Source organism: Equus caballus, chromosome 9 (assembly GCF_041296265.1).
Source record: "Equus caballus isolate H_3958 breed thoroughbred chromosome 9, TB-T2T, whole genome shotgun sequence".
Lineage (NCBI taxonomy): Eukaryota > Metazoa > Chordata > Mammalia > Perissodactyla > Equidae > Equus > Equus caballus.
Window position 1 is genome coordinate 55,811,363 of NC_091692.1, and position 20,075 is coordinate 55,831,437.

Below are 20,075 nucleotides of genomic sequence, written 5' to 3' on the forward strand. Positions count from 1 at the left end.
CAACTGAACAAAACACATATTTAGGAATATTCACCATGGAACTCTTTATAATAGAAAAAATTGGAAACAGCCTAATCTCCAACAACGCAGGATGGGTTACAGACGTAGCTGCTGCAGCACATCCATATATGGTCATGCGCCATCTAAGGACGTTTCAGTCAACAGTAGATCACGTAGATGATGGCCATCCCATGAGATTCGTACCACAGAGCCTACATGTGTAGGAGGCTATGATAGAAGAAAATTTTATATATTGAGGTGTATGGGGAAGCCGTTCTGGTTTAAATGCGATTTGGACTAAATTTTATTTAAACCAAAGAAGCCTGACTTACAGCCTGTCAAATGTTCGTTGTATATTGTCCCAAAATAAAGAATGTACTCTTTTTTTTCAATATTTCTTTTTCTGCTTTATCTCCCCAACCCCCCCCCCCCCACAGTTGTATATCTTAGTTGCAGGCACTTCTAGTTGTGGGATGTGGGACGCCGCCTCAACGTGGCCTGATGAGTGATGCCATGTCCGCACCCAGGATGCGAACCCTGGGCCGCCGCAGTGGAGTGCGCGAACTTAGCCACTCAGCCACAGAGCCGGCCCCAGAATGTACTCTTTGAAGGTAAGAACCAATGCCTCTCTTCTTATGACACCAGTACTTTTTGAAGGTGAGTGTCCTTTCCCATGACACTGGGGTCATGCTGACCCACTGTGCATGTACTAATCTATAACAAAGTATCTCCTTGAACCCTTGAGAGAATGTACCCCTGTCACACTTGATGTATGTCTGTTTGGAAATGGTATATAATGGTGCTGAAAAATCACTCTTCTTCACAGCACTTACGAAGGCTGCACTCCCAGGCTGCAGTCCTCAGCTTGGCTCGAATAAAACTCCCCGCTGTAGAATGACTATTGATTATTCGTGTCAACAGCTCGACCATCTAGGTTTGTGAAAGTACACTTTATGATGTTTGCACAATGATAAAATCACTGACACATTTCTCAGAACGTATCCCCATTGTTAAGCAAGGCATGACTATAGTGGAATACTATGATGATTACATAGCTGTGTTAATGTGGAAAGATGTTTCTAATAGTCTGGTAATTTCTAAAACCAGTTAACAAGATGCACATATGATATTCTTTTATTCTGAAATATTTATGGAGAGCCTTGTGTATGCCAAGCACCAAGCAAGTGACTGGTAAACAAAAAGAGATCTGTTCCCTGCTTCTAAGGAGCTTACAAGCTTTGGAGGGGGATGAGGGGGAGGGAGACAGGCCACATACATATCTTCCAACTGACTCCTGTTGGCATATTAAAGGGATATACGTTTTGAAAATACAGACCATTTCTATGTGTCTGTGTATCTATGTAATATCTGCAGCACCTCATCAGCATAGTCTACAAAGAGAACACACACACTCAGCCGTATGGACTAGGAAGTGGGTCAACAAGAGGATACTTGGAGCAACTGCCTTGTGATGAACTGAAGCACACAAATCTTCTACAAAAATGCTCTAGGGAGAATCTTAAGAAACGCAATGTAGTTATGGAAAGTCATCCACTGGAAGACAGATGCGAGACAGATCGCAGAACCACAGAAAAAGAATTGGAACAAAGAGCTTCCGCTGTTGACAATTCAAGACTAAGACTGACCAAGATCAGGTACAAGTTCTTGAACAAATAACTGTTCTTCTACAAGTCTACAGCTTTACCCTTCCCTACTATGTTGGGATCTAACAAATAATAATGAAGCCTCCAAGATAAGAAAGATCTCATAATTAGGGTCAGGCTCAAAGGATTCTGACATTCTATATCCATTTCATTTAAACATCTGCACTACAATCAGTAAACTTACGAGAGTCATTAATTACAAAGGGAAAATTTTTTTCTTTGGAGCACAGAAACATGTCAGACACCTCAACCAAGAGATCAAAAGTTAACATTCACCAGCGATAAGACCTATCTACATCACACATGTGCCAATATGATGCACTGAGAAGGGAACAACCTCACCACTGTGGTATTCTTGTCACAAATGCTTAACCCTCAATTTAATCATGAAAGAACACCAGATAAATCCAAACTGAGGGACATTCTGCAAAATAACTGACCGGTACTCTGGAAAAGTACCAAGGTCACGAAAGATAAAAAACTGTCACAAATTGGAAGACACCAAGGAGACACCATAACTAAATGCAGTGTGGGCTACTGGACTGGATCCTCGACCAGAAAAAAGACAGCACGGGTGAAACCCGAATAGAAGACTTTAGATTAACTCTATCAACTGCCTGGTTTCAATAACCGCACTATGGTTACATAAGAGGCTAACAAAGGGACGCTGGGTGTAAGGTATATACGAATTCTCCGGGCTATTTTTGCCATTTTTTTCTACTTCTAAAATTATTTCAAAGTAAAAAGTTTGTAAAAGTAACTTCAGATGAATGATAAAGAGATATGGGGGATCACTCAATAACTCTTACATAAAAATATGCTACCTCCTCGGGGCTGGCCCTGTGGCTGAGCGGTTAAGTTCGTGCGCTCCACTGCAGGTGGCCCAGTGTTTCGTTGCTTCGAATCCTGGGCGTGGACATGGCACTGCTCACCAAACCACGCTGAGGTGGTGTCCCACATGCCACAACTAGAAGGACCTACAACGAAGAATCTACAACTATGTCCTGGGGGGCTTTGGGGAGAAAAAGGAAAAAAAAAACTATGCTACCTCCTCCAATAATTGTGCTAAAAAAAACCCAGTAATTGCAAATAAGGCGTAAACCAGAATAATCTGTAAGTATTCACTAAAACCCTGTGATTGGGATAATCTAGAGAGCCGACTAACTTTCCTAGGGCACTGAAGTCTCTCCAGATAAATAATCTACCTCATTTTCCCTATTAATCTTTTTTAATTCAATTCAACTTATATTTATTTAACATCTACTATGGGCATGGAACTGTGCTGGGGCCTGATAAGATTTTGATACATTAAGAACATTTCAGTACACAAAATGACAAAGAAAAACATAGAGTAACAAAACTGGAAGGAACTTTTCACTCCCATACAATCTAGCAATCAATACCGGCACCCTTTTTAGTGTGATTGCTGCTAGGAGCTCAAGTGCATCCCCTTCAGCATAAGCGGTTCTGACCTCTACAATTATCTCCAAAAATTATCCCTGAAGATGCCAAAATGACTCTAAAACATACTCCATTTCTAGTACTTTTTTTCCATCTAATCATTATGTTGTTGGTGCATTACAGTACACAACACAAAATTAAAGAACTTGATTCTCTGAACGTCAAGGAAGGGTCAAGCTGGTATAAACCCACAGACGTTTACTTACTATCCTCTTAGAAGAGGTCAAAGGCAACATCACAGAAGGCCGGGGTTCTCAAAGTGTGCCCTCAGAGTCAGCAGCTTTAACATCACCCAGGAACTTGTCAGAAATGCAAATTCTCAGTCCCAGTCCAGACCTGCTGATTCAGAGACCCAGCCCAGCATCTGCGTTTTCACAAGCCCCCCCAGCTGACTCTGATGCACCATCAGTTTGAGAACCACTGATGGAACAGCAGAAAGACTGGCCCCGTGAATCTGGAGGCCTGATTCCAATCCTTGCTCTGCCACTAACACCTCTACAATGCATTAGCCGCTCAGCTTCTGTGGGGCTCAGCCTCCTGATCAGTGAGGGAACTGCAATAGCTCACTACCACAGTCCTTACACCCTAATTTGATAACCATGAAAGCATTCATTTGTATAAGGCCTAAAAGTGAAAACACCACTGCAGTATTTCACCACGTATTTCTCTCTTTCATCCAAATGAAACAATTAAAATTTCTTCTTGGCATCCACCAGCCTCTGAATCAGACTTAACATAGCTACAATAATTTCTTCTGATTTTAAATAAAATTCTGTTTACTACTTTGCTGTAGCAAAAGCCATATAAATGCTAATTTTACAGTTTCCTATTTAGTTCTCTATCAAGTCTATTTTGGAGCAATTCCTCATAATAACAAAAATTCCAAGAAACCCACCTACTACAGACTGAATTGTGCACCCCCCCCCCCCCCCCACACACACACAATTTTGATGCCGAAGCCCTAATCACCAATGTGATGGTATTTGGAAATGAGGTCTCTGAGAGGTACTTAGGTTTAGATGAGGTCAGAACGGTAGGGTCTCCAAGACGGGATCAGCGTCTTTAGAAGAAGACGAAGAGAGACCAGAGTTCTCTCTCCATCTCTGCCATGTGAAGACACAGCAAGAAGGTGGCTGTCTGTAAGCAAGGAAGAGCCCTCACCAGGAATCAGCACCTTAATCTTGGACTTAACCTCCAGAACTGGGAGAAGTAAATGACTGTTGTTTCAGCCACCTGGGGTTATGGTGTTTTCCTAGAGCAGCCCACAATGACCAACACACTCACTCAAAATACCCCTCTGCTGTGGGCATAGTTCAGAAGAACTGTGCTCCAACCTCGCATAAAGAACGTGTGTGATCAGACCACTGAAGTACTCAGCAACTATGAAAGAGAAAGAATTTTAAAACGTACAGATCTAGATACTTCCATTACTAAGAAACACAGCTTAATTTCATCTCCTAGTCATGGATTTATAAACCGCGATTCTTCTCACAGCCTGTGGAAACTATGACAAAAACCTCTCAGAGGAGATGTGAGAAAGAGGGAGAGAGGAGAATCAAATAAGAAGAGTCCGTTTTATAAAGGTTAGAGAGTTCTCTTCGAACACAAACCTAGGTAGCACGAATGTGGGCAGAAATGTCCCATCAATCAAGTGAATACCCACTAATCCTTGAGACCTAACTCAAATGCTGTATCCTGCAAGCTCGCGCCACTCCTTCCCAGGCAGTCAGACATAAATTACTCTGTGCTCCCCTCTCTCCATTTCAGCACTGAGCAAAAGGCACTATACTTGTTTATGGATCTGTCTCTTCCACCAGACCTTGAAATCATCTAGGGCAGCGTGTTACTCTCTCCAGCACCTAGAATGGTGACTGGCATGAAGCAGTTTGCTCAAGTGGAGCCACTCTGCTTGGCTGAATACAAGAGGAACTCTCTGTGCTATCTCACAGCTTTTCTGCAAATCTGAGATTATTCCAAAATAAACAGGTTTTTTAAAAAAGGCACCAGGAGCCAGTGTATTATCAGTAATAATCACACCTGCCTTACATGTCACGCAAGAAGACACCAGCTACTAGAGAGCCTTGCCTCAGTGTTTTTCAGACGTGCCAGCAGGAGTCAGTAACCTTACATGTAGCAAACTTGAAAAACAATGAGTAACAAACACTTGAGACGCTAATCCTGACCTTAACTTTGGTCAAACTGTTTAACTTTAGTCTCAGTTTGTGAAAAGGGACTAGTAATTCCGACCCTACACGGCTGCCGTGCTACATGAAGTCTACAGAGTATACATCAAATGAGCTCTCCTAACGATGTTCTAATCAATACGTGTTAGTGACCTTCCCCAGGCAGTGCTGCATCTGGACTAACGCTTCACCGCAAACCAGGTGCGTACTGTAACTAGTTCCACCGGCACGGACTGTAAAGTCCCGACACAATCACCATTCGGGCTATGATTACCTAGAAAATAATCCTACATATGTGTCCACAGATGCCAACCCTGCCAAGATGTCCTAGGCCAGAACCCCCCAACCCAATAAACAGGCTATTCAAAACTCAACGCAACCGCAGGGGTCAGCAGCTCCTGGCACCCACCTCCCCCCGACTAAGCTCCAGAAAGCGGGCACGCACACTCAGGCCGTGCTCGCCCACTAGGAAGAGGTGGGTATCTCCAGGGACGATCCCTCTGCTGCCAACAGCGACGTGCGGCAGCCTGGGGTCTCCCGCTAGTTGCTGAGAGCAGCTGGACCCTGAGTGGCCAGGACCGTCCCCTTCCAGGCGTGGTGCTCTCGGGCACCAGCATCCTCAACCGAAGGAGGCGCGGGTGGCAGCAGCGCATCGGTGCGCTGGGGAAAACAGGGCGTGGGCGGGCAGCCACGGACACCACCGCCCGGACTAGAAACCCACACCGGGCAGCTCCCCGCCTGGGCGCCCGCGTTCCAGTCGGAGAAGCCAGGCGGTCAGAAGCGCCCCGACTGCGTGCAGGGGTGCGTGGGGCGCCCGGGGAGCCGCTCCCGAGCCGACAGCCCGGGCCCGCGGGGAAACGGAGGCCCGCCGGGTCCCCGGGAGCCCGGCTCGCGGAGCGAGCAGGTGACGGCGGGGGCAGGGCGGCTGCGACGCCGCGCGGGCGGCGGGCGGGTGTCGGGCGAGTCGGGGCGGCGCCGGGAGGGACCGGCGAGCGGGGGAGGGGCGGAGGCGGGGCGAGGAGGGAGGAGGAAGAGCCTAGGGCCCTGGCGGGACTCCCGGCGCCCAGCTGCCCGGCCCGAGCCCTCAAGCCACCGCCCCCAGGCCCCGCGCAGACGCTGGACGGTCCCCGCCTCCAAACCTCCCCCCAGGCCCGGCCAGAAAATAACTTCCCCGTTTGCCGACGGAATCGCTCCTGCTGGCCCCTCTGACGGACTCCTCCGGCTCGTCGTCTTCCGGAGATGAAACCGGAAGTCCCACCCCTCCCCAAGAGGAAAACGGAAAGCCGAAGGAGTCAATCTAAGGAAGGGGAGACGCAAACATGAAGATATTCAAAGAGATAGTCAAAAAGAAATGATATACTAAAAAACTGTTTTCATAGTTAATAGTATTACAGGTACAAAATTAGGTTCTGTCTCATCTACCATTAAAATAGTTTTAAAAGCAGTTATTTAAACAATAGACTGAAACATACATTTAATAGGCATAGAACATGAATGGATCATTTTAAAACAGAGAGATGTAAATTTTTAAAAATTAGATAAAGAAGTTTGGCCAAAATAGTTCATCAAAAACTGCCAAAAGCAGATTATGAGAGTTTCCATCCATTAAATGAGAAAATACCAAAAATCTAATGCTAATGGTTAGAAGGTGCAGTAAGCTGGACACCACTCACAAGTGTCAAATGGGTCAGACTTTCTGAAAAGCAATTCAGTTGTATCTAAGAACAACTTTAAAACCTCATCATTCACTTTGAAACCCAGTATGTCTACTTCTAGGGGCCTGTCCTAAGAAAATAATATGAAAAGGTTGCAATGATGTATACAAAAAGATGTCCACCACAGGGTCATATATAAAAGTAAAAAACTGAACAACCAACGTAACAAGCATTAAAAAATGGTCATATAAACCAACATATGCATGCATACGAAGTATTATACTGCCATAAAAATATCTACCAAGAATATCTAATGACAAAGAAAAACACTTCTCACATGATTTTAACCAAAAGCAGATTTTAAAATATTATGCATAGCACATTCAGTTGTGTAATACCCCCCCAAAAAATCAAAATATTAAAGTGGATATGGGTAATTTTTTTTCAGATTCATTAGAATTTATTAATTCCTCTCAATTTCCTACAACGAGCATATAATGCCTTGACAACAAAATTTAGAACTATTTTTAAAGAGGTTTGGGGGCTGGCCCGGTGGTGCAGCAGTTAACTGTGCACGTTCTGCTTTGGCGGCCCAGGGTTTGCCAGTTTGGATCATGGGTGCAAATATGGCACCGCTTGGCAAAAGCCATGCTGTGGTAGGTGTCCCACATATAAAGTGGAGGAAGATGGGCACAGATGTTAGCTCAGGGCCAGTCTTCCTCAGCACAAAGAGGAGGATTGGCAGCAGATGTTAGCTCAGGGCTGATCTTCCTCAATTTGGAAAAAAAAAAAAAAGAGGTTTGGTTTTTTTTTCTTTCACTTCATATACTTCTGGTACAAAATACTAAGCTTCTAACAAACCAAACCTTTCACAAATAACAGCTACGAAGTCTGGATAAAATACTAAAAAAATAACTATGTGATGGCTCTGGAGACTAAACAAAAGCTGGAAGTTTTTAGTGTGGAGTCAAGGCCCAAAGCAAGCAAATGTCAAAAGGTAATCCAGCACGCCTCCCCTTTTGGGAGGCTTTACCCAGAGGATATCCAGGGTCGGAGACCACTGACGAAAGACAGGCAGCTAAATCACAAGGGAAAAACCAGTTGTACTTCTGGATCAGAGGGAAAGTGTCCGAATGCAATGATAGCCACAGAAGAGTAAGAAGTAAATACCATAAAGGAGAGAGCTAAAGGAACACCTGAATCTATGAATAAACCCAGAAAACATAAACCATGTATGAACAAGAGTGAAAGCAGATTGCAATTAAACACCAGGAATGAGATAGGAGTGGCTGACTACTGCAGACATGACAGATAACGATGTGGTCGTAGTCAAGTCATCCGCCTGCTAAAATGAAAACACCAACAATATTTAAAGCAACACAACAAAATCCAGAGACCACACAACATAAAATTCAAAATGACCAAAATTACTTGAGTTAGGAAGAGTCAGAAAACCGTGTCCAAATCTCAAGCAAAAAGATGTATGGCAAACATGATGGTCAAAATGATGGAATTATTTTAAAAGAACCATACAGTAGCTGTTACAACAATATTAAGTGAAGTAAAGAAAATATGTTTGAAACAAATGGAAAAAAAAATAATAAATTTCAGCAAAGAAATAAACATTATTCTTTAAAAAGCCACATGTTAATGTCAGAAACAAAAGATAAAATATTTAGAATAAAAAAAGGGGCTTAATAACAAAATGGAAATGACAAAGTAAAGAATCAGTGAGTTTGAGGACAGATCAACAGCAATCATCTAACAAAAAGAATCTAAGGAAAAAGACAGAATTAAAAAAAAAAGTAAAGAGGGGCCAGCCTGGTGGTGTAGGGGTTAAGTTCACGGACTCTGCTTCAGCGGCTCAGGGTTCATGAGTTCAGACCCCGCATGAGGACTTACAACACCATCATCAAGCCATGCTGTGGCAGCATCCCACATACACAATAGAGAAAGAATGGCACAGACATTAGCTCAGGGCCACTCTTCCTCAGAAAAATAAATAAAAAATAAATTTAAAAAAGAAAAGAGACTCTCAGGGTCCTATCTGAGGACTACAAAAGGTCTAATGTATAACTAATTAGCTAGAGTCCCAGAGGAAAAGAGAGAGAGAGAAAGAAAACGGAGCAGAAGACACTTCTGAAGAAACAACGGCTTACTCAGGAATATCCAGCTTTGGCAAAATAAAGAAGTCAGTGGACCTTCTCAGCAGATACAAGTATAAAACTGCATAGGACTGTCAAAAGCAACAATTTTATGATTCTGAAAACCATATTCAGGCAACGAGTGGAAAATGCACTTTATCCAAAGCCCTAGGTAAGAGGCTGAGAAAGGAGCACTTGCCTGGGAGACTACCATCCCCGCGACTTGGTGAGAGAGCATGCTAGCTCTACCAACACATGACTGGCACAAAAAGAGGAGCTATGAGCTAAGGTGGTGGAGGGAGGAAGCTATTTGGAGCAGGCAGCAAACCTCTATCGCTCTGTCAGCCAGAAGGGACCAAAGTTGGTGGGAAGCAACCAAAGAAATCTCACAACATTGGTCCACAGAGGTATGAGCCCAGTCTGGGCAACTGTCAGACTAGCAAGAAACTCAGCAAGGAGATCCTATAAATGAAAGGCCAATAAAAGGACCAGATGAAGTTCCCCACACATGCCTGGTTGACTAAGCAAAGAAACTTCGAGGGAACGTGGTAGACAGTAAAAGCCCCAGAACAGAGGCTTGGTAACTAGGTAAACTTTGAATGTGCCCCCTGTACACCCACAAACAGAAAGACAGATGGCAAAGATCATAATGGGCTCAAGGTGTTTGACTACAAATTCTGCCCAAATCATTGTGTGACCATTAATTCTTACATTTACAGGGGAAACACCCAGAGAGTAAAGCAAAATACAAGTAAGCAAGCATTTAAAAACTGAACATAAACATCAGTGTCTGTACACCACAGGGAGATAAAATTCTATGCTTTTAAGACCATGCAAGTTAAGGGAAAAAAAGACATTCTAGAAAAGTGCATCAAAATCCAAACTTTCCACATCACACTATACAAAATGTCTTATTTTCAACAACAACAAAGAAAGAAATCATAAGCTGTGTTTATAAGAAAATATAAACTATGGTCCAGATTCAGGAAGAGAAAAACGTCAATGGAAAATTGGCCCAGATGTCAATGTAGCAGAGAAAGTCTTCAAGTATCTCCTGTAAAGAGGTTCTAAGAACTCTTTCAAATTTTCAAAAATTTTTTAAAAATATAATAACAGTGATTCCACAAATAGGGAATGCGAATAAGGAAATGAGAATGATAAAAACAACCAAACAAATGCTAGAGATGAAAAGCACTATAAGAGAAATGAAAAAATTATTACATGGGAAAACAGCAGATTTGAGAAGGCAGAGGAAAGAATCAGTCAAATTAAAGATAGAATGATATTAATTATCGACTCAGAAGATTGGAAATGAAAGAAAACTTTAAGGAAAATGAAAAGAGCTTCAGAGACCTATGGGACAATTTGAAGTATTTCAACAAATGTGCAGTAAGAATCCCAATAACAGAGAAAAGAGGGAAAGGGGTAGAAGAAATATTTTAAAACGTAATAGCTGAAAACTTTCTAAATTTGATGAAATACATTGATCTACAGATACAAGAAGCTTAACAAACATGAATAAGTACAAACACGAAGACAGTCACACCTACAAACATCATAGTCAAATTACTAAAAAGAAAAAGACAATAAGAAAATCTGGAAAGCAATCAAATCCACCACATACAAGGAACAGCTACATGTTCAACAGGTGACTTTGCATCACACTGAGGAGAAAAAAATACAAATAAGAGCTGACTTAGAAGAAATAACAGAGGCCGAAAGCCAGAATAATAATACAGTCAAAGTGCTGAAAGAAAAACCATCAATAAAGAATCACATATCCAGCAAAACTATACTTTAATAATGAAGGGGCAGTAAAGACATTCCCAGATAAATAGAAGATGACAGAATTCATGTCAACACAGAATAAGGCAGTAAAGGAGGAACAGACAAAGAAAACACAGGAGACGCAGAATAATAAAGAGCAAAATAGTATAAATCCAACCAACTACATTACATTAAATGTTAATAAACACTACAGTTAAAAAGAATTATCAGATTGTATTAAAAGATCAAAACTATGTGCTAAGCATAAAAGACACAATTAACATTCAGAGACAAATATATTCAAAATATAAAACCTGGAAATGATACTCTCATGCAATCTGTAACCACAGGACAGCCAGAGTGGGTAGATGAATGCCAGATCTAAGAACAGATTTTAGGAAGAAGACTTACTAAAAGTGAAGAGGAACAAAGAAGTGAAGGCATAAATACCGGATAAATACAAGTAAAACTACTTCCATTCTCGTTTACATAGAAAATCCTCAGGATGTAAAATACACACATACACACACACACGCCCACACTAGAACAATTAAATGAATTTAGGAAATTCAAAGGATAAAAGGTTAATAAACAAAAATCAATTGCACTTTTAAATATTAACAGCATGCGATTTGATTTAAAATTGTGCAAAAATAAATTTAACCAAAAAATGTGCAAGGCCTATGCACTAAAGACTAGAGAACACGACTGAGAGAAATTAAAGAAGACTCGATGGCAGTTTCTTAAAAAGTTAAACACAGAGTCATCACATTACCCCAGTCATTTCCCTCCTAGGTAATTACCCAAGAGAAATGAAAACACGTGTTCACACAAAGACTCAGACAACAGCACATACGACAAGATATAGCAAATTAATTTACAGTGACAGAAAACAGGTCACGGGTTCCCTGTGGCAGGCAGGAAGAGGTGGTGGGCTGCAAAGAGGCATGGGGATACTTAAGGGGGTAAGAGAAATGTTCTTTTATCTTGATTCTGTAGATGGCTTCAGAGGTGTATAGAACTGTCAAAACCCATCAAATTGTGCACTTTATATAGATGCTGTTTATTGTATGTAAACTATTCTGCAATAAAGTTTTTGAGCAAAAAAATAAACAAAAGAATAAGTGAGTGAATGAACAAGGGTTTTAAAGCAAATAAGCATTATACACCTGTTGAAAAGGAAAGAATAAAATTTAAATGGTGAGGAAACTCTGTAAACAAGTTACACTTTTTAAAAAATCTCTAGTTTTGTTTCTTCTAATTTGTCTGTTTTAAGTCTTAAATCTGTCTTGAGCATAAGGGGATAAAACCTTAACAGGTTATACTATAAAAACCAGTCATAGAAACAAATCATTTAACTATGGCTATATAAGGAAAATGACCTCATATCTCATAGATTGTTTTTCGATCTGTAGAAATAATTCAGTTTTACTGCTGAAAGCAGTACCAGCTATCAGATGGAAAACAAGTCAATTTTATCGTCTGATTCATCTTGAACACATCACGTCTGCGTAGCCCACAGAATCACAAAATGTAAAGCTATTACAGCACTACAGTAGAAAAAGCGTCACTCCCTAACAGACTCAAGAGTATAGTCTACACTTGCCATCTCCCTGTCCAAAACAATGCTGGTGGAAACAGACTCCTCCTGAACAAGAATTGTCACAATAAGTAATTGCACTATGAAACTGAATGACTGCGTTTTTATTACCATTTTCATACAGAATTTTTACATACTTAAAATTCTGACCAGAAAGGTTAGATTAGAATCACCTGGGCCAATTTGGAAATGCTAAAAGATATGTATGGACACACACAAAAACACACACTTACACACTCTCTCTCTCAGTCACACACAGACATGTTTGTTAGTATATATATTTGTTTTTAAAAGGTAAAGATAACAGTAACATTAATAACAACAGATAGTACCTCTCTCTATCTAAATATAGAAACATATCGCAAATGTATAATACTGTCCTAGTTTTGCTTTACTGCCAAATAAACAAAGCAATTAATTCAGAGGGTGTCACTGATTCCTAAACTCATCATTCATGAACTTGATTATTAACGAAATTAATAATGAATAAATAAAACTGATATACCTAATTTCTTCAAAATTGATCACAATAAAAAATGCCTGCTTTGATACTATAATTGAAGTAAGTTATATAAGAACAAATGGATAATATAAGCCTTGTCTATTAATTCTTAAAACATAAACCATTTAAAAGCATTCCTGAAATCAGACAAAACAGTTAGACCACATCAGGAGAGCAACGAAAACAAAATGACCTGAATCGTGATGCAGGGAAACACGAACACCTCAGCTATCAAAAACTCACCAAGGCAGCAACATCACCCACCAAGCCTTAGCTAAAAGTAAGAAACCTGCCCAAAAGGGCTTGGAGCGGCAAAACATATTTGAAGAGACGATGTTTGAATTTAGGTACTGGGATTGAAGGTGAGTCTCTAAGTTCCTTCCTCAGATCCATCACCCCTTCCTGATACTTACTGATAAACCTGATTCATTGGCTTCTTATCGATGGCAAATAATGGAGAGCAATTGTGCTACTCTAGACAAGATCACTGATAGCAGTGAAACGGGAAAAGGGAAGAAAAACTAGAAAAAGCAGACAGAAAAAATTAAAAGTAATCAGGGAACATTCAGATATTTAAAAACACCCTTCTCTGGGTCAAAATGCCCAGAGGACATGATTTCTTAGAGCCCAACATGACAACGCACAAAATAATAATCCTAAGTCACTGAGACAATATTAAATCAGGTTATGGAGAGGTTCCAAAAGTTGAAAACTAGGAAATTAATTTTTTCAAAGGTTCTCACGAAAATGATTAAATTTAAAAAAAAAAAAACAAAAAACAAGAACATCATGAGACATAAGTCCCCAATGATTCGGGTCCATCCACCAAGCCATCTAAGCAGTTATGGCTGGTGGGCAAGGCCTGCGCGTGCTCCATGGCTGTGCTCTGCTGTCCTCAGGCCTCAGGCTTGCTGCCTCCTCCAAGAACCAGACTGCCAACCCTGACACTGGATTAGCCCTCTGCCTGCACATTCCCATCTGCCCCCACCACAGTTCTTACTACTCTGCGTTACAACTGGCATGTGACCTTCTTGAGCAGAAGAAATAAACTCTTTCACTAGCATCCCAGAACCCAGCACAGTACTCAGCATATAGTAGGATTTCAGTAAATACGATTTTTTTAAACTTATTAAAAAAAACTTAAGCTATGCTCTATCTGCAAAGCATATTTTGATAATAACAACAGACACCCAAAATATGCCACAAGAGCATAAAGTAAGAAGTTCCTGTTGACTGCTAAGATTAGAAAGTCTTCACAGAATGGACAGAGTTCCAACCACACATTCAAGCTCAGGATGAATTTAACCAAATGGCTAAAAAAAGTACAATGGTCCCCCCCTTACCTGTGGTTTCACTTTCTGCAATTTCACTTACTTATAGTCAGCAGAGGTCTAAAAATATTCGATGGAAAATTCCAGAAATAAACAATACACAAATTTTAAATTTCTCGCCATTCTAGGTAGCGTGATGAAATCTTGTGCCATCTAGCTCCCTCTCACCGGGGCCGTGAATCATCCCTTTCTCCACCGGATCCACGATACCCGCCTGTCAGTCACTCAGTAGCCCTCTTGGTTATCAGAGCGCCTGTCAAGGTATCACAGTGCTGGTGTTCAAGTCACCCGTATTTTATTTAATAATTTCCCCCACGTGTAAGAGCAGTCGTGCTGGAAACCTGGATATGCCAAACAGAAGTTATTGCTGTTACTCTCTTACTTTGCCCAATTTCTAAGTTTATCACAGCAGTGTACATGTCGGAAAAAACGTATATGCAGGCTTCAGTACTATGCAGTTTCAAGCACCCACTGGGAGTCTTAGAACGTATCCCCCCCACATAAGGGGGGACTACTGTATTTCGGGAGACAGGGATACTATAAGCACAAGTAAAAGAAAACGAGAGCAACTGGGTAACACATAGGTTTTCAAAAATGGCAGCAGTGAAAGGTAAGGCTGGAAAGACAGGCAGGGCTGCAGAGGAGCCAAGAGGGGTTAACATAATGGAACTTAACAAAATGGAGGTTAACATTACGGAGCTTCACACAATGGCATGCTCCAAAGGTCACACGGACACTTAGTCCTCCAGAGTGACTCCCTCTCCGCAACGTCCAGCAGTTTCATTGCATGTAGAATACATTTTGCAAGTAAGAGACAAAAGAAAGACAACAACTTTGCTATATGATTCCTCATGTCAACACTGTTTTACCCTGGACCAAATCAGAGAGTTGATACCATAAAAAATACTTCAAAACACTACGTGATGTTACGAGGAAACTACTGGCAAAACTTACTTTCGGGTGGTGATTATTATCCAAACCACACGTGATAAAATACTACTCATCATAAGAAGTGGTACTCTTATAATACAACTGCTATGCAATTTTTTTAAATTCTTCAATTTTGAAATCAAGTTGAAAGTATTGTGTCAAAAGACAGTGAAACAACTATCATTAATCTTCAAAACTGACAAACAAAAAAGACATATAAACAAGTGCCAGGATAATAAAAATGGCAGTGTTCATTTTTTAGAAGAAAAAAATAAATTGTACTAAAATTATTAAGCTAACAAAGCAACAGAAAAATATGAGCAGAAAAATGACAGTTATCTGCAAAATTCATAAATGCGTCTTTTGTATAACCATAATGATCATATTTTATGCTGTCATTTTGCATTTAATTGCTCACCCTGGTACTTTTCTTCATAGAAGCCATCGATATCCCACAGAGCCAGATGCTGAATTGCAAAAACATACTGTGACCATGGACTTATAAGAAAGTTACTTTGCTGAGCTGTGGTGTATGACAAGTTAATTTTTGTAATTACACTTCTTCCAACAATATATGAAGCTACTGCCTATGATTAGCCTATATTATTCAAAAGAGGCAAGAAAGTATTCTCTATAAAATACTAATCAGATTTTTTAAAGACTTCAGCTGATGTGAGAAAGTTAACTTTTCAAAAAGCTTTTCTATAAGACGGCCAAAAGTAAAAATCACCACCTCAGCTGAAATATATAAGCAGATTAATATGTTAAGGCATGACTATGTTTTCTGAATGTTATTAATACATAATGCCAAGTTATTTCAAGCCTTTAGGAAACGTCACATGCTAACCTTGGTCTTTTGATCATTACTTTTAGTTCTGCTATATTATGCTAAACATAGTATTCAAAGGATAAATCCATTAACCGTCATTTAGAAAGAAATGGCTATTGCACAATAATCTATCCGCAGGGCGTAAATTGTTTTAAATTTAAAATATTTGCAATGACGGTCACTGTCACATACTCAATAGTAATAAAACAGTAGGACATCATACATTGCTAAAACACAGGCTATTCCCTATAATATAGTATCTTTGTGCACATACTACAAAATTTGGCAGCTATTATGTTTTGTTTTATTCATTAAAAGAGAGCAAATGACATTTCCCTTTTAATAAACTTCCCCCATGTTGAAGCCAAAAGAGTTATTTAAAGATTAATGTTAATTATCAGGACAAAACAACCTGAGCCAAGTTTTCCAAATGCCTAGGTCAAATCTGCTCACTGGAGGAGGATATTTAAAAAATAACTATGTAATATATTTTTTTTTAAAAACTCTATCACTTAGAGACTTAAAATTTAATAGAAGTTATGTTTTAATTACATAATACTAACAAAATGGATATTTTCACTGCATTATACAAAAGGAACGTAAGATACTAAAATGCTCTAGATAAATCTGAAGTTTTCCTCAGGATTTTAATAAATATATAATGACCGATTTTTTTAATGTGTAACGTCGTTCCCACGTCATTTCCTAATCTAAAGGGGTTTGTGTTTGTGAAGGTGTCAACTCAATGTATATTCAAGACTTAATAAAAAGTCCTAGAATTTTGAGAATCTTGGAAATCTTTTATTTCAAATCCCTCGTGTGTTTTTTTCCTAACTTGGACTGCAATTTGAGATATGCTATTTCACGGTTCCACGTCTGCTTAGAGATCACCAACTCAGACACTGATCGTACAACAGGAGAAACATAAAGCACACAGAGCTGAAACACAATCACCAATAAAGCAAATACCTGGCCTTTCGGGTCCTCTTTGTTCTGACCCCTGCTATTTAAAAGGGAATGATAAACTCTGCAGACGTCATCGGGCATATACTAAGAAGGAACATGCTCAAATCCCAGCTATTTGTATTTTTCTTTCCCCTGCCCAGCCTCGATCTTCCTCCCTGGTCTACTTCATTCATTCTGCGTGCTCTCCAGCCACCTCAAATGGTCCAGGGACTCATTGCCTTTATTTCCAGTCTCTACCTTACTTCTAATCTCAGCATCTCTTCCTGGATGACCTACAGATAGCAAACACTCAATACAACCAAAAACAAATTCATCTTGCTCTCCTCTCCCAAACCTGCTTCCATGGAGCTAGTCTGCCAGCTCTCTACACAAAGATCAGTGCTCTAAACTATTCTTAGTTCCTCCCTCTCTCACCTCCTCCTTCACTGGCCCTTAATCCTGTCCTTTCCACATCAAAAATGTCTCTCCACTCTATCCTCTGTACTCTACTTCTACTGCCTTATGTGGAACGTCATCAACTCCAGCCTCTCGCGTGCCTCAGTGGCTCCAGGGAGAGAGCCTCCTCTAATGGGGCCTCCACAGAAAAGCCTCAGTTACTGAAGCGAGCTTCTCACACAGCCCCTGAGGACAGTATTCAGTGTCTGAATAGCTGTGCGAAAGGGAATGGTACCTATTAAGGAAAAGGGACAACACCAGAGGGTGGGAGATCTGACAGCTTTGACGGTTTCAACTTGACCATAGGAAAAAGTACCAAGTAAAGCACACAGCCTTCAATTCAAAGCCCTTGACAAACTAAACCTTGTCCTCTTTCGGCGCTTCTCCCTCTTTTAGGCCCTGCTAAGACCCACATTAGGCTGCTGACTGGTTCTCAACCAGGTGTGCCTTCCAACAAGCTGCCCTCTTTGCCTAAAAAGCCCTCTCCTCCTACATCCGCACAGAAAACTCCCATGGGTCTTCCACGTTGCTGTGATATTTTCTGTGACTTCTCCAGGCCAAGCTAATTACTCCGCCGTGCACCTCTGGCACTGACAAATGTTCTGTTACAGCCAGTATCTTGGGACTGACTGCTGGGGTTACTGAAGATTACAAGGACAAGAAGTGGGATGGTTTACCTTTTGTGCCTAGCACAAAGACTTTTCAAAAACTTCATTAATTTTAAATGAAGTGAATTTGTTGGAACATAAAGCATTTTGGGAATTTAAATAAACGGAAAATAATCATTTTCTTTAAACTTAAAATGTTTGACAAGAAATGAAAAAGGTAACAAATTAGTTCTGGAAAAATGCAAACTAATTCCTATACTCCCATTCTGAATCAATCTTACAAATGGGACTAAAAAGAAGGAAGGAAGCGCCTGTCTGGTTTTTCAAGTAAGAGAAGGCAAAACCAATATGGCAGCAAGGTAAGGTTCTGCCTGCTCCACAGAACCCATGGTACAGAATCCATGTTTCCGACCTCTTGTTGTGCAGAACTCTCACGTTGCATGTATTAAGGCTGGATTTAAAGACTGTAGAGTAGTCTTAATAATCTGTGCAGAGACAGCATTTTATAGTTTCTAAGCCACGCTCACACACATTATCTCATCAACTACTCAAAGACACATCATTTCTCCACTTGGAGAGGAAGAAACTAAGGCCATTTTCCTACAACTAATACATAGAGGCTGGAATATGAACCCCCAAGAATTCTAACACTAACTACATTGCCTCCCTAACAACCACATTTTAAAGATGTCCAATACAGGCCTCAGAACACTAACCCAGGACACATACATGATGCATGCCAGGGCCAAACCACTCACCTAGCGTTCTTCTGAAGTTCACAATAAAAAACAGAATGAATGAACATTAATAAAATGGTTCACTTTTGGAGCCGTCCCAGTGGTGTAATGGTTAGTTCATACACTCTGCTCCAGCAGCCAGGGGTTCGCAGGTTCCAATCCTGGGCACGGATCTAGCACCACTTGTCAAGCCACACTTTCGCAGTATCCTACATAAAATAGAGGAAGATGGGCTCAGACGTTAGGTCAGTTGACAATCCCAAAGTTATTAAGTGTACAAGCAAAAAGAGGAAGATTGGCAACAGACATTAGCTCAGGGCCAATCAACCTTACCAAAAAAAATATTTCACTTTGAAATAGACCTTAACGAATAACTTTGCTTTAAATTATAACACTACATATTATTACATTTTACACGTTACTACATATTCCATAGACTATGTAACATAACATAGTCACAGATTCTAGCAACTAGGACGTGGAATCTTTTGTATTGGGAGGGATAGGGCTAAGGAGGAGTTGCATTATTCTGCCAACCAAAATAAGCAAGATTACAATTGGATACTAATTAAAATCCAAATTTAATTTTGAAGTTTTGTGCCCCCTCTCCATGAAATGGGTCCATGAGGAATGGACAGAAACAACTCATATCCACTTGTCTAATTCTGACAGGACATCAGATAAAATAACAAGAGTGCTACTTTAAAAGACTCTGCCCAATTACCCAGTAAAATGAAGGATTTATCACATTCATTGAACTTGGAACTATTCCTTCTTATACAACTAAGTTTGACTGCTCTGACTTTTATTTTCAGAGACTGTTTTTCCCTTCTCCACTCAGGTTCACTACATTGATTTAAAATGCAGAGGGCAAAACTCAAAGACAATGACTAACTCATTTTGATTGTCAACTTGTAAGCTAGTGAACATTAGTAAACATATTAGATACTAAAAATACAGTAGTAAAACTTATAGCTCTTTACCACTTAAAAAGCATTCTTATTATCTCATTTGACGCTAGCATCACTGTGAGGTATAGTTACAGAAATATTACTCAAATTTTTCAATAACACTCAGAGAAGAGAGGTGATGTTGACAATCCCAAAGTTATTAAGTGTACAGCTGCCTCGGCCCATGAGGACAGTATTCACACTGTCTGAATAGCTGTGGGAAAAAGAATAGTACCTATTAAGGATAGAGGGGGAAAACCTAAATTCAGTAAAAACATTATAACATTTCCCCAAACTACACTATTCAATTATT

General features: G+C 40.3%; 1 protein-coding gene across 1 annotated transcript; it reads right to left on the minus strand.

The window, feature by feature from the left end:
• Nucleotides 1–387: 387 nt before the first annotated feature.
• On the minus strand, nt 388–18,954 carry LOC138915582 (uncharacterized). The gene is made up of 2 exons (XM_070222325.1): nt 18,834–18,954; nt 388–6,605 (listed from the first exon to the last, which is right to left on the minus strand). Exons 1-2 carry the CDS (start codon nt 18,878–18,880, stop codon nt 6,083–6,085), a joined length of 570 nt encoding a protein of 189 aa, XP_070078426.1. The 5' UTR covers nt 18,881–18,954; the 3' UTR covers nt 388–6,082.
• Between the last annotated feature and the right edge of the window lie 1,121 nt (nt 18,955–20,075).